The 14,758-nt window shown below is 43.1% G+C and overlaps 1 protein-coding gene across 2 annotated transcripts in view; it reads left to right on the forward strand.

Annotated features, from left to right (window-relative positions):
• Window positions 1-1,408: 1,408 nt before the first annotated feature.
• The window catches only part of LOC108264723 (BTB/POZ domain-containing protein kctd15), a 32,344-nt gene continuing 18,994 nt past the window's right edge, over window positions 1,409-14,758 (forward strand). Inside the window, exons 1-3 of one of the 2 annotated variants that reach the window (XM_017466508.3) lie at window positions 1,409-2,403; window positions 6,014-6,189; window positions 12,660-12,804. In XM_017466508.3, the coding sequence (XP_017321997.1) occupies window positions 6,026-6,189; window positions 12,660-12,804 (309 nt within the window). In that variant the 5' untranslated portion in view covers window positions 1,409-2,403; window positions 6,014-6,025. Of the gene's footprint in view, window positions 2,404-2,430; window positions 2,872-6,013; window positions 6,190-12,659; window positions 12,805-14,758 lie in introns of those variants that run through there. The other variant, XM_017466507.3, reaches the window with a different exon arrangement.

Here is a 14,758-nt window from a genome sequence, read left to right on the forward strand (position 1 = left end):
AAAACATGGTAGTTCCTTAGCTTCTTTGAGTCACTCTGGAAGTATTAATAAGCCTTGATATTTTCACCAGGTTTCACTGATCACTGAAAACAGCTTGAGTTAAATGAACAAACAGCAGTGAGATATTTGATCATTTGATTGGCTAAAATATTAAATTCCACCAAGATTGATGAATAAAACAGATACATTGATAATCACTTCACTGCTGGATTTTAGCTAAATTTTACGAGAAGCTGGGTTTCCCGTGTAATGTAAAGCAATCATCTGTGGTGTTGACATGCACCCATCAAATTAATCTATGCATTAGACTAGACTAGCATTAAGCACTTTTCTACCAGAGAAAGTGAAATTCACTAGAGAATTGAAATGACAAAAATTAGCAGGACACACAAGATGCTTCAGTTTAAAATGCTGTTGTTGGAGTACACAAAGGTGTATTGTTTCTGAAGACAATTTGGAAACCAATCATTTCAATCAATCATTCAAGAGCCTATGAACATAGAACAACATTTCACTTGGGCATTTTCCTGATCCTGTACACTAGTGGGCGCCAAACACCGATAAATGTTGTGCATATGTCTCGACGTTACATCAATGATAACAATTATTTAAAGGCACGTAAAACAAACATCCAAATGAATAAGTCATCTGCTAACCTACCTAAAACAGCTAGAGTCAGCAATCCTAGATGTATGAAGTGAAATGACCCAGCTTAGACCACACACATTTGATCACACCTGTCATTTATGGCGTTATTAACGGCTGCACAGGATTTTTAATTGGTTTTAATCTGGTATTATTTGTTTGAGCGTTTGCGAGGAAATACTAATAAAATTTCCACCACAACACTTCATTCATAAAGTTACACAGATACTGGACAAATTTCACATTCAAAGCTTAAATCTGATTATGAACAAGTCTCCGATTAGACTTAGAAAACAGAGTAATAGAGAGAAGAAACCCCTATTATTATTATTATTATTATTATTATTATTATTATTAATAGTAGTAGTAGTAGTAGTAGTCACATTATTGTTGTTGTTGTTGTTGTTGTTGTTATTATTATTATTATTATTATTATTATTAGAAAAATAAAAATAAAAATAAAAATAATTTTAAAAAGCTACTATTATAACGGATATAGCACGCGCTGTAACGTATTTCAGTTTCAACGGAAATGGAACGTAACTGCAGAAAAAAAATTGAATAAAGTGCACGCACGCGAGAATCTATTATTATTATTATTATTATTATTATTATTATTATTATTATTATTATTATTAAACTTCTTTTTAACGAGCTTTTTGCTCAGGGAAAGAGAAGGAAGGGGGCGGGGCAACCAGGGGGGAGGGAGTGGGGGGAGGGGGGGTTTGTCAGGTGAACGTCTCCATCCAGCCGCGCGCTCGCTCGCGCGCGCTCGCGCGCCGATTGAAATGGTGCGTTTTGCTGCGGGCGCGTTTTGAGGGCGCTCGCGAGGGCGCTTTTCCATGATAGACGTCATTTTGGTTTTAATGGCCTACAGGAAATTTTGGCGTTACAGTTCCGAGACATGAGAGAGAGGGGGGAAAAGAGAAAGAGAGAGAGAGAGAGAGAGAGAGAGAGGAGGGAAATCGCCGCATGAACCCTATTCAAGGATATAGCTTCATATTTATTACAACAACAACAAAAATCCTCTTTTCCTTTATAAACACTTTATCAACAAGTTCGTTTGTACTTAAGAGTAAGAAGTAAGGGGGAGACCGAGCAGTGTCCGCATCTAATTTGACTCATTTTTGAGTTTTTTTCCTCTCTACAACCCAGCACCGCCTGAGGGGAAATCTTACATCAGAAGAAACTGCAATGATTATACATCTGTTTGTTTTTCCCCTCAACTCTTAAAGTCACCTTGAACGACGTGACACGATTTGCACTGACTATCTATCTCTCTATCTATCTATCTCTCTCTATCCTAAAGCACAACTTCAGCTGAATTCCTACTTGGACGAGGAAAATGAACCCAAAACGCTAATGGTTGTGAATAGCCAGAAGAGGGAGAACATCACGCTTTCGCCTTTAAAAGAAAAAAAAGAAGCTTTTTAGCTTGGCTTGAGCTAATTGAAGCCATAATCCTCATCCCCAAAGGCTACTGAGCAGCCCGGAGCGAGTCATTTCTTCTCCTTCTTTTTCCCTTTTTTTCTTTCTTTCCCTGAGCTCTGCTGTTATTTGTTATTTAGCCTAGCAGACGTGTTATTGGCTTTCTTCCTCGCCACATAAGCGACCCGGACATTTATATAGCCCTATTATTTATCTCTATTTTTCCTGTATCTGAAAATACAAACCCGCTGGACGACGGAACGAGAAAGTTACCAGGACGTACGAAGATATAAAGAAAGAGCGAGAATTAAAACGGAGCTAAAAGCTAAGGTAAGAGACAGAGAGAGAGACAGAGAGAGAGATTAGCGAGGTTTCCTGTTCTCTGTAAAGTGAACAGTTGAGCTTTGATGTGAATAAGTCAAGGTTTAAACGTCCAAAACCGCGCACTACATGCCGCTATCGAGAATAGTGCGAATACGGTGGTGTGGAGACTCATTCTGACATACTATTTAGTGCGCGTTTTGAACGTCCGGTGTTGACATACTGTTTAGTGCGCTAGTATGCGGGTTTGGACGTAACCACGGCAACGCCGGCGTATAGATCTTTAAAGCCACAGCGAGCGTTTCTGATCGATCTATCGTGCGCTCGTACACCGGTTTTTAATGCGGTTCGAGGGCTTGTTTTTATTTGATTTTATTCAGGTTTGGATAAGAGGTACGCTTTACTACGCCGTGAAGTGAATCGCACTGGTTTAAACCGATCGAGCAGGATTTTCCGTGGACTACCATGTTCGAGACGGTAGGATCCATTTAAAACCTGAATTCACTGTGATCTGATCTCTAGCTGCTGTAATAATTACTAGATTGGATGTCCGGTTCGTCTGAGTGACTTACTTATAGCGTGTGAATGTAGAGTATTTTTTATTTATTTATATATATATTTTTTTTTCTTCAAAAGAAACCCTCACAGAATTTGTAATGGTTTTACGGGTTATAGTGGGAGTTGTAATGGTTTTAATGGAACTTTTAGAGGTCCCTATGGGTGTTTACTGGTCGTTTGTTGCCTTCTGTTTACTGGAGGCATGTCACGTCTAGTGGTTATCATTAAGGACCGATAATGGTACTATTTTCATGGTTATAATGGGAGTTGTATTGGTTTGAATGGAAATTGTAATGGTCCCTATGGGTCTCTACTGGTAATTTGTTGAGTTGTATTTATTGGAGACGTGTCATATCTAGTGGATATCATTAAGGACCGATAATGGTACTGTTTTCATGGTTATAATGGGAGTTGTGTTGGTTTTAATGGAAATTGTAATGGTCCCTATGGGTCTCTACTGGCAATTTGTCGCCTTCTATTTATCGGATGCATGTCACGTCTAGTGGATATCAATAAGGACGAATAATGGGACTGTTTTCATGGTTATAATGGGAGTTGTATTGGTTTTAATGGAAATTGCAATTGTCTCTACTGGCAAATTGTCGCCTTCTATTTATTGGAGGCGTGTCATGTCTAGTGGATATCATCAAGGACGAATAATGGTAATGGTTTTAATGTTTTACAGCTGTTGGTCTGTAATGGTATTTGTAGTGGAAACCATTCGAATGTCTGTGAGGGTTTTCTATTTCAGCAGGGCACATTTGAATACGCGCTCCCAAGACTCCGACTCGGGTATGAATCGTTATCACAAGCTGCTGTCGGTGAAGCCGTGTGAACTATAGCATCGCTCAGAGATAACCATTCACACTTTATTCTTCAGGTACTTCAGTCCTGTCTAGTGGGGAACTCTAAAATAGTGTCACGGTTGTGCGTTACCGGTCTGCTGATGTTGAATGAACAGCTGCTTTATTTATTTATTTATCTATCTATCTATTTAAATACATCCGGACACGTGTGAGGGGATTTTGTTGTTATTCTTAGCCGGATTGTTTTTTTTTTTGTTTTGTTTTGTTTTTTGTAGAATGTGTAGGACGTGTGTTTTTTTACGATTGCTATTCGTGTAATCCGGCTTTTATGGTGCATCACATATACGCCAGTCCTCCCATCTGTGTAGGAGAGAGCGAGCGAGAGCGAGAGTGCACGGTCGTCCAGCATTAACGTCAGGGTTTTTGGTTACAACCCCCCCCCCCGGAGCTATATGGGGAGGTTGGATAGCTGCATATGCCAAGAATGTCTCGAGTCCTTTATTGTATTTTTTTCCATCACAGAGATCTGAATGTCTCATCTAGGCTGTGTATTAAATGAGCCTTATTGCCGAAGGCTACGTGCCCAGAGCACACGCCAACACCCTGGAAAAAGTGGCGTTTTTGTAGCAAAAACCCATGGGAGAACTCGCGGCTCACGATTTGCACTGGCGCGCTTCACCTCATCGCTTAAATTCCACGAGCGTCAAAGACTTGACTTTGTATGAACGTCGGTACGCAAGTTAAAAGGGAGAAAGAGTACGTATGAAGTCTGTAGCTTTATTTAAAGACAGCTTACCTACTCAGCTTTATTTAAAGACATTTTACTGTAATTCCACTGACCGATGGAGTACATGTCTAGTACGTATTTGTCTTAGGAAATGTAACTTTGAACTTTTTTTTTTATTTTAAGTGTTGTTAATCACAATGTTTTTAAAATAAATCCTGTACGATCTCGATTATGTTCGATGGAAGTGTTCCAGCTCTCGCTAAATCCTGTACGTTTAAGGTTTTTATTCGCCTCGCTCTCGTACATCGATCAACCGACCCATCATCAAAACTTCAAACCGCTGTGCTCTGACCGTACAGGCCCACACAGTCGGGCTTCTCTGGATTAAAATGACCTCCATCTAGAAGTGCCTAGAGGCTGAGCGCAGCATCGACTGGGACAACTGTACACAACCCACAACCGCAGTGCTGCGTTATAGTTTAGTGATATGACAGCAGACACGTCCCATGCCTTCGCCCCGGGGGCTGAACGATACACGGAACTCATGATCCGGTTTGTATCTGTGATCATGGTTTCCGTATTAAACTCTGTCCGGTGCAGAATGACACAGAAGTTGAAAGGTTTCCATTAAAAAGTCAAGACGGTTCACCCGAACGGAAAGACGCGCTCTGGGGCGTTAATAGACGTGTAAACGTAACACTACCGTGCGGGGTGTGAAAAACAGTTCTACGGTTCGTTCACGTGTTATTCAGAGACCGAAGTGAGCACGACAAACTGGAAGGGATGTTTTTTGGGGTTTTTTTTAGGACTCGCCGCTATCATGTCTGTGTGTAAATCCTGCACACTGATTAGGAAGCACCTGTCCAGCACATCCTTTCACTTTCCGGCCTCGGTGTTGGATCCGAGATCAAGCAAATCTAGTCCGCATTCCAGAAATCAGCGTCAGATCGACACCTCGCATTCACGACATTGCCCGTGAGTCGTTTTATCCGGTCTGGGCGGTCTAAGACAAGGCGAGCGAACTTGCGCCACGACCCACAGATCCGAGGAGCGATTAGCAGAAAACGTACGTCAGAAGGTGGTTGTGAACACTGGTTCGTATGCTTGCGCGGCGCTGTCCCCCCCCCACCCCCCACCCCTTCCTACTCCAAATTCTCAGATTGGTTGCACAGAGCGTCTGAGCCTATCACGTCTAACACCTAGCACGCGACCTTTAATTAGGAACTCGTACGCTTTTTCTTTTTGCCTCACTGTCTCTTCCCCCCAGAGGCAAACACCTTAGCGTCCGTGTCTCCGCATCGCTAATAAACATGTTTCCATTCTGCCCCGGGGCCGCGCCGGTGAAAAGACGACACAAACACACTTAATTAGAGCCTTGGCAATAATTTGTAAGCTAAATACGCAGCGGGGCAGATGAGGAAGCGAGCTGATAAAGGGCGAGGAAGACGGAAAAGCTGCGAGATCCTAACGTGCCACAGCAGCGACACTGAGCTTGCTCTCTATGGCTTTCCCGTTTGTCTGTTTCCAGGAAGGAAGAAGCATGTCGCGCTTGTCTCTGACCCGCTCGCCGGTCTCTCCCCTGGCAGCGCAGGGCATCCCGCTGCCCGCCCAGCTCACCAAAGCCAACGCTCCGGTGCACATCGACGTGGGGGGGCACATGTACACGAGCAGCTTGGCCACGCTCACCAAGTACCCCGACTCCAGGTAAGACCTTCAATCTGCTCAGCTTTGCATTATTATCTCGTCTAGATCATGCCGCTGCTCTGTGTAGATATCTTGCACGGTGTATTTCCCCACACCGTCCAGTATTCGATAGACAGATCAGTAATTAGCGCATCATTACAGCGTTGTGGACAGTAAATACATCAATAAAAACACTCTTCAGTGTACAGTAAATATTTATCGTGCTGCATTTCCGGTTCTTCTGGAGCGCTACGTAGATTTGCACAGTGACAGTCTTCTTACTCTCTTCGAGGTGATCCTTGAGGCACGGTATTTCGTCCCATTGTACATGCATGGGACAAGAAAAAACCCGATTTGACTCGATCCTCTTCCACCCTTCTTATTACGCATGCCAAGTGGTGTACAGTAATTACTGCCAACAAACACTCACGCTGGAGGTACAGCGCTCTCCTGTGCACCTCATTAATGCGTGGCACACGGCCATGCCAATTCCACTCGCATACATAGATATAGCTGATATGCAGCTCTTCCGAGCCGGAATTTATTTATCATGATGAGATGTCAGTGCGTATGCTTGAAAGTATTTCGCAACTCAGGAAGAACGTTTTTTCAAATCCATTACAGACATGTACGACTCCTCAGCCTTATTTTTGTCTTCTGTGTTTTTAATTTTTTATTTTTTTTTGCAATGTATTAACAACACCATATATGAAGACTTACATTGGTCCACGTCATCACATATAGCGGTTGTCGGATGCCAGCCGGTGCGAGATACAGGGCTGTATGCGGATTTATTTCCCTTTTATGCACAGCTTTGGAAGTAATTGTTTAATTTCATAATCAGTATTTATTCGTCATGTTTGGATTTCACCCCACATTTATTTATTCATCGCATCACGTTATACGTTAACGTGGAAATCTTTTAAGATCGCGGCTATAGGACGGCGTGGGAATTTTAGGTCGGGCGGAAGGCGGACGAAACGGCGGCGAGGTGATGAAATTTGCACCTCTTCCACCACCTCACCCGTCTACCGAAGACTACGACGAAGTACACGTACGCGACCTCCGTTCGTGACGGGCACAATTCCGATTAGATATCGTATCCAAATGCAGGATTAATACGTAAGTATAGATGAAAAGAGTTCGAGTAACAGCTGTTTCCGGTTCTCCACATCTGTGGGCGAGTAGATTCATCCCAGCTGCTGGAGCGTAGAGGTACGGAGCAGCAAGAAAACTTTGTAGGCAAGTCTGATGGAAAGTTTATGAGGTGGAAGTCAACGTCGAACCGGTGTTTTCTTCGCTGCTGTCAAGCTTTTTTAGGAAAATCAAACGATGCTTCATTTGTACTCCCGAGGAATAGCGCCGAAGGCTTGTTTTATCTAGCCGGATTCATTTTGATTTATCACCCTTCCCTTGTCGGATTTTTCGTGTTCCCAGTCGTAGACTAAATCACGCAGGTTTTTATTAAGAAAACAAAACACTTTCATTGAATCCGAGTCCGTTAATGCGGTAACGTATGTTTCCTTATTATATTTCCGTAACGATCCAGAGGTGCCACTTCAAATTAGTGAAAGGTATTTGGCAAGAATGTGCACTTTCAATAGACTCAATAGACTTTATAGCAAAAATACCATAATAATGAATTTACAGTTAATTAAGTAGTTCGCTGCAGTTCTTTATTTCTCAGTTGAAGCCGGCGTGTTCCGGCACGGCAGCCTTGTTGGTTAGGCATCATTTCTGTTTATTTATTTATTCTTTAATCGTACAGTTTCGCTTTCACACCCGCGCGCCGCTACCGTTAAACGATCCGGCTCCTGTACCCGGGCTCTGGCACGGAGACGGTTAAAGAAAGCGCCAAGGGGGCGGGCGACAGCTAAGAACAAGGTTAAAGGACTTTTAAGCTGATGATGTCTTTTAATAGATTGATCTGTTAATAATGCAGTGAGGGAAGAGAAAGTTAGTGCAGTAAGTAATGGGGCGGCATCCGTCTTGTTCTCTCGCGGCCGCGTGAAGAGACAGAGGCCATGAAACATTGATGGAGAGCGCCGGAAGGGTCGGGCCTCGCGCTTCTGACATGCATCAGTTACACACAACAGACAGGAGCTTAAAGAGAATCCGAGCTAATGAACACGAGGCGCCGCTCAGCGCGGCGCAGCACGGCCATGTGGGTATTCAGACAATCAGTCTCTCCCGGGAGAAAAGTTTGATCTAAGATCTGAGGTTAATAGCGAGTCGGCACCGCTACCCGAAGACGTTTGGGGTCGAACCACGTGTATAAAAGCAGCCGGATGGATCACGTATGTGTGAATGATCAGGTATGTTACGTATCATTACCGTGGTCACTTTGAAATATTGCGTCCTGCATTCAGGAGGAAAAAAAAAACACCATTCTGAAAGTCCGAAACAAGAAGTCCTTATTTTTGGACACTATTGAAATAGGGTTGCACGTGTCCTATAATTCTGACAAGAAGAGGTAAAGGCAGTTAAAATGATAGCCAATGAGAGGAAGCGCACTTCTGGTCGTTTTCTCAACACAGTCCCGGATAGCACAGAAATATCCAAAGTAAGCAGTCTGCTCAGTTTGCATCTCAGTCATGGAAGTCACGATGGGTTTTTTTTTTTTTTAACTCGATATCCCATGTTATCTTGAATAGAGAAATCTGAATATTTACCGAGTAGCTGATTGTAGGACTCGTGGTACACCTGCCTGAACGATGCCCCACAAAAGGAGGCTACTGTACATGACGTTACGCTCAGGAGAAACGCCATGGCTCGCGCAGGGAACCCGAGGTGAATCTGCTCGTGAAATCGTGTGGTGAAAGTGTGGGGGTTTAATAAAGCGGCTGAAAATCACCAGGTCGTGTAGGTAGTGGTAACCGAGTTACAGGTCGAGATGTAAACTCCGCGCGTCGATCCAACATCGGCTGAATATCTGTGAAAGGTCGGGGAGAAGTTCGCGTCGCGCACTCTGTGTCTGAGCCGAAGTGGGATCTCTATCACAGGATCAGGATTTTATCAGTTGCTATCCGAGTCCTTTTTATTCATTTGGAACATATCTAGACATAATCTGGTGATCTGGCTCGCCAAAACATATAGGCAATATCAAATCTACGTAATATTGCTGCTTTTTTTTTTTTTATGTGTGTGTGTGTGTGGTGGTGTTTTTTTTTAAAAGAAAAATGATATTTGATGATAATTGAGGAGTCGAGAGTCTTTATAGCAATGATGGAGTGTGTTTACGTACACACTTTTATGGTACCTATCTGATTTGGGCATTTGGATTTTAGTCCAATAATTGTAATTTCTCTAGGTGTGTGTGTGTAGAGACCTAATTAGGTATGAAAGAGCTGCCCCAGACGGAGTAAACACCACAAACATCATGACAAATTCAACACGTGGGTCGTTGAGTGGAAACCATATCGACTGACTGAGAACTTTCTAATGATCAGATTGCTTAGTTAGACATAAAGACGTTTTATAGTTGCAGGTTTGTGATGTTGCGTAACACTGAGGGCTTCTGGACGTCTGGCTATAGTAAGGGGGGGGGGGGGGGGTACACACGCCAGATCACTGCCATCACAGAGTCGTGCGTCTTCTCCCTCTCTCTCGTCCTCTCTTTCTGAGGCAGCTCAGTCTATCACTAACAACAGAAAAAAGGCAAAAGAGAATCCCATCCTCTCAGATACTCCAGGCAGAATGGGCTGATTTAGTAAAAAGGAAGTGAATGAGAGAGAGATACACAGAAAGTAAGATGCATAGACATGTACACAGACAGACAGCAAACAAGTGAAAGAAAATGGAGAGAGAGAGAGAAAGAGGGCAAAACCTAGAAACAGAGTGAGTGAGTGAGGGAGGGAAGGGAAAGGAAAGGAAAGGAAAGGAAAGAAAAACAGGCAGCATTTTAATTGCTTTTTAAAAAAAAAAAAAAGGAAAAAAAGAAAAAAGAAGTGGAGATGAAAAACAGAGTTGGCCCGGAGGCGCATGGTGAAATTCTAGCTGGAAGAATTGCAAGAGCATATGAGAAAGGAAGACCCGAGGCATAACAGGGAGATGAGTATTGGTTTTTTATAAAGCATTTTGCATCGATTTCCAGAAGAGGGCAAAAAAAAAAGAGAAGAGACAGGGGGAGAGCGAGAGAGACAGCGGTAGTGAAGGAAGGAAAGAGGGAGCGAGAGGGCGAGGTGTACACGTACAAAGAAACCGAGGGAACAAGCGAAGGCCGGCTCCCGCAGAGAGCTTTTCTCGTCGGACACAGAGCAAACGCGTACGCCTTTACACGTCTCATAGCATTCCAAGACTCCCGTGGATAACCAACAGCAACCTTCGTTAACATGTACGTCACATCTGGGTGTGTCCAGATGTTCATTTTTTATTATTTATTTATTTTTTTTAAATAGGGGCAGTGTGATAACCCTAACAACATTCAGAACTGTGGCCCTAGTGTCACATTGATGTTTTCATGCTGAAACTTCGTTCGTTCATCATCAGTACATGCTCTATCCTGGTCAGGGTCCGTGCAATAAAAGTATTGTGTATATAACCTATGTCCTGGTATGTGTTTCAGAGAGTCTCGCATCACAACACAGGTGATGGGTTACTGCAATATTGATATTATATCGTCACATCAGTCAGGTCTAAGTATGTAAAATGATATCTCATCACAATATACTCCAATAACGCAAGACTTATTGCAATATTGAGTACATGCAGTTACACTCAGCCTTAATGGTGGACATCTTTAAGGAGTATGCAGTATGTATGTGTGTGTGAGATCTGTGCAATAAGCTTGCCGTATCTTTTGACTGGCTTCAAAATCTTGCCCCGTCAGCTGTAGAGAGAGAGGAGGGGCGGAGGGTACCTTTAAAATAAGGTCACTACTCATCTTGTGTTGTTAAACCTGCTGAATTGGACAGATACTCCTTGTAGTGCAATTCCTCCCACACCCACCGAGCGTTCGAGCGAAAGAGACTGACTGTAATAGAAATTCAATTCCATTCATCTCTAAGCTTTAGGCTTCAGCGCAAACACACCTGTGTGCATTGAATCTCCCGTTGATGTCTTTGTTCCCTCTTTTCTCTCTCGCTCTGTGTTTAGCTTCATAACGAGCTATGACAGGCACTCGCACGGGAAGAGCTCTAACTCTCCCGCGATCCCCTTCGAAGCCAGCTGACCAGGACGAGATTACATCAGCGCGCCGATAACGCCGGCTCCACTGACAGGAGAGGTTTCAGACAGGAAGTCAGGCAGGAAGCGAATTTAATGCTCGCCATTAAGATTCCATTAAACACAATCAGGGCCGTAATAGAACGTTTTCAAATGTCTGGAACGATGAAATATTCCCCCCGAAGAAGGGAGGCGAAGAAGAGCGCAGTGATGTGATTACAGGTCCGTTATTGCTGATGATTCTTGAGGTTTGACGGAGAGCCGCGCGTCGGATGAGTAAATCCCTTCCTGAGAGAAACCCCACAAAACGAACGGAGGTCCCGATTTATAATCGGACTTGTTCGTGACGGTTAGCTGAAAGCACGGTCAAATGAAGCGTACTCGGGTATGAACTGATCGAATCGGTCGGTTTAGCAAGTATACAGCGATGGATCGTCGAAGCTTTGGCGCTGTTTCGAGACTCGTGGTCCAGAGACTCTTCCGAAGCTCCTTGAGGACCAAATATTAACCATGGGGTGCTAATAATTTTGAAACCATGGTAGATTTTATACTTTAGAAACGTTTTCTTGGCTTCAAAATATGTTCATGTATTGCATTACTTTTCCATATATATATATATATATATATATATATATATATATATATATATATATATATATATATATATATATATGTGTATAGATAGATAGATAGATATTTGCAAAGGGTGCCAATAATTATGGAGTTGACTGTATACATGGATTATTTTGTGTGTGCACATTCCTGCACATTTACGTCCAGTATACTTGTGTTGCATTAACGCTACTGAGTGTGTGAGGGTGAGGAGATGGTGTTCACTGGAAATGACGACCAGTGATGATGGTGTAGTGGTCATGGAGCTCGTGGCGTAGATAGAACACATCCATGAAATAGCTGTATCAGACGTGCCACTTGTCTCTGTGTGGTAGCGGTGTAGCATATTTTTATTTTTATTTTGCAGGACTTCTTTCACCGACATCTCAGTAGTGAAACGGTAAACCCTGCCCTCCTGCCAGATCCCCTTTCCCTCCGCCAGAGAATGCAGCATTGTCTTATTCTCTCCCCGAAATAAATGGAGAAATACTTCAAACTAGTCTCTCTGCTTCAGAATTGTGCCTTGAGCCGCTCCTTTCAACCCGGAGTGCTAATGCGCTTCTGGCTCGCTGCTAATAAAATGGAAAAATAAATGGTAATTGTTTCATGCATTTGAAGAAGGCCAGCCTTACTCCATTAACCGTGTTTGCCGGTGTGTATTTGTGTGCGTGTGCGTGTGTGTGTGTGTGTGTGTGTGTGCGCGTTTGAATTTTCAGGATCAGTCGTCTCTTTAACGGCACCGAGCCCATCGTGCTGGACAGTCTGAAGCAGCACTATTTCATCGACAGGGACGGAGAGATTTTCCGTTACATCCTCAGCTTCCTCAGGACCTGCAAGCTGCTGCTGCCTGAAGACTTTAAGGTAAAAACCGAACTCCGTGTTATTTATGCAGAGATCATGGACATACATATATATATATATATATATATATATATATATATATATATATATATATATATATATATATATATATATATATATATATATATATATAGTGCTAATTTAAAACATAAGCAGACCTGCCGATTATGAAGAGGAATAGTGTGTAGGAATAGGGGTAAAAGTGAAAAACCTTCAGTGAAACGTTTTTCAGTCCCCTCCGAAAGTATTGGAACGGCGAGGCCGATCCATTTCGGTTCGAGATCAGAAGACGGATACGAGACAAGAGAGTCCGGTTTCACAATGCTCTGCTTTTAATTACAAGGGTACTGTTAGTCAGAATTATTATCTCAAATTGTCAAGGTAAAGGAGGCGTGGCCCGTCTGCCCTGTCGGTTCCGAAAACGGAGGTGCGTCATCCCTAAATCCTCTCTTAACTCATCCCTTCTCCCTCGCTCTAATCCTGTTCTGTCTCGTGTATTCCTCTTCTTATTTTTTTCCTGTCTGCAAAATGGCCCTTCTGCTAGAGAGATCCGCAACGTGAATCAAAAACGCGCAAATTATACGGCTCGGCGCGTGAATTATATACACTGTGGACTTTGTGTCTCTGTCCGTTGTTCCCCACACACACACACACACACACACACACACACAGAGTCATGTTAGCACAGATTAACTCAGGAAGGCTGCACACACCTGGCTCCTATATTGCTCTACGCATGAGGAAACCGCTCCACCCGGCCAAGCTTCACACACAGCTGCCTTCACACTGCACAATAATCAGTGTATGAACCGTCCAGTACGGGCGCACTGACAAAAACGAGGCTTCGTGTGGATTTTAGTGGCGAAAGCTCTTGCGAGAGAAAATCGAATCGACCGGTTTCAGAAATAAAAGATGTTATGAACTGGACGTCAAAGCCGAGGTTTCCACCAGCGTATCACGAGACAAGCGGTCCCGTGTAGAATAACCTCAGCTCGGTTTGTTTCCGTTCCTATCTTTAAATGTTGGGTTTATTAGATGATGTCCGCTCATTACGACCGGTGAAAAATGTGCATAATTGAGCGTGTGTAATAACCATCAGGTTTGTGCTGTTTGCCACAATATATGCATTCTTATGGACGTGCAAGTGCTTAAAAAGAGTAGTCGAAATGAAATTTGCCCTTACACAGTCTATTCGGATGCAGCACGTTTGCTGTCTGATGTTTTTACAGTGTATACGTAGCAAACGTGTCATCGAAGGCTATTGCAAATGTAAATTCATTTTCATATCTTCTTATATTTTCTTCAGAGGTTCGAGCATTACTAAAAAGAAAATCGTAGCCGAGAATATGAGCGAATAAAGGTTTTACCGCAAAAAAAAAAAAACCTTAAGAGGAAGAAACCAGCAAGGAAAAGTCCCGTGCGACCGCTATTTAATAATAAAGCTGCTCATCGAGTTTTGTTGGGTTTTTGGGGTTTTTTTACAAACCAAAAACACTACAGTCCCGCCCACTTGGTTTCTGTTGGCTCACAAGAACAAGGCTTGTGTATCCACAGGTCAAAGTTCACCCAGAACATAAGCGCTACCAGAAGCCAGTGTGTGTGTGTGTGTGTGTGTTTCACATCCCACGTACGTTCCTCTTCAGATAATCGGTTTATTTTTCTGCTAGGTGAATTTTAGTGGTGAATGGCCCGACCCCCCCCTGTCTCTCTTCAGCTGGAAAGGCACAAAGGGAAGGCATCGTTTTCCAGGCGTCTCAATGCAAAGTAAATGATACGGTTAAACCTCTGCGTCATGTCCAAACTAGCGTCGTTTCTGAATGAAGAACGTTGTTAAATAGCCGGTATCAGCTACACTGTCAGCTTTCCGGTACAAACCCCACCGTTTCATACTGAATATTGATACGATATGGACAAGAAGTAGTCAATAAATGCGACGTGTATCCATGAGAACAAA

The sequence above is a fragment of the Ictalurus punctatus genome, chromosome 4 (assembly GCF_001660625.3).
Source record: "Ictalurus punctatus breed USDA103 chromosome 4, Coco_2.0, whole genome shotgun sequence".
NCBI classification, from domain to species: Eukaryota; Metazoa; Chordata; class Actinopteri; order Siluriformes; family Ictaluridae; genus Ictalurus; species Ictalurus punctatus.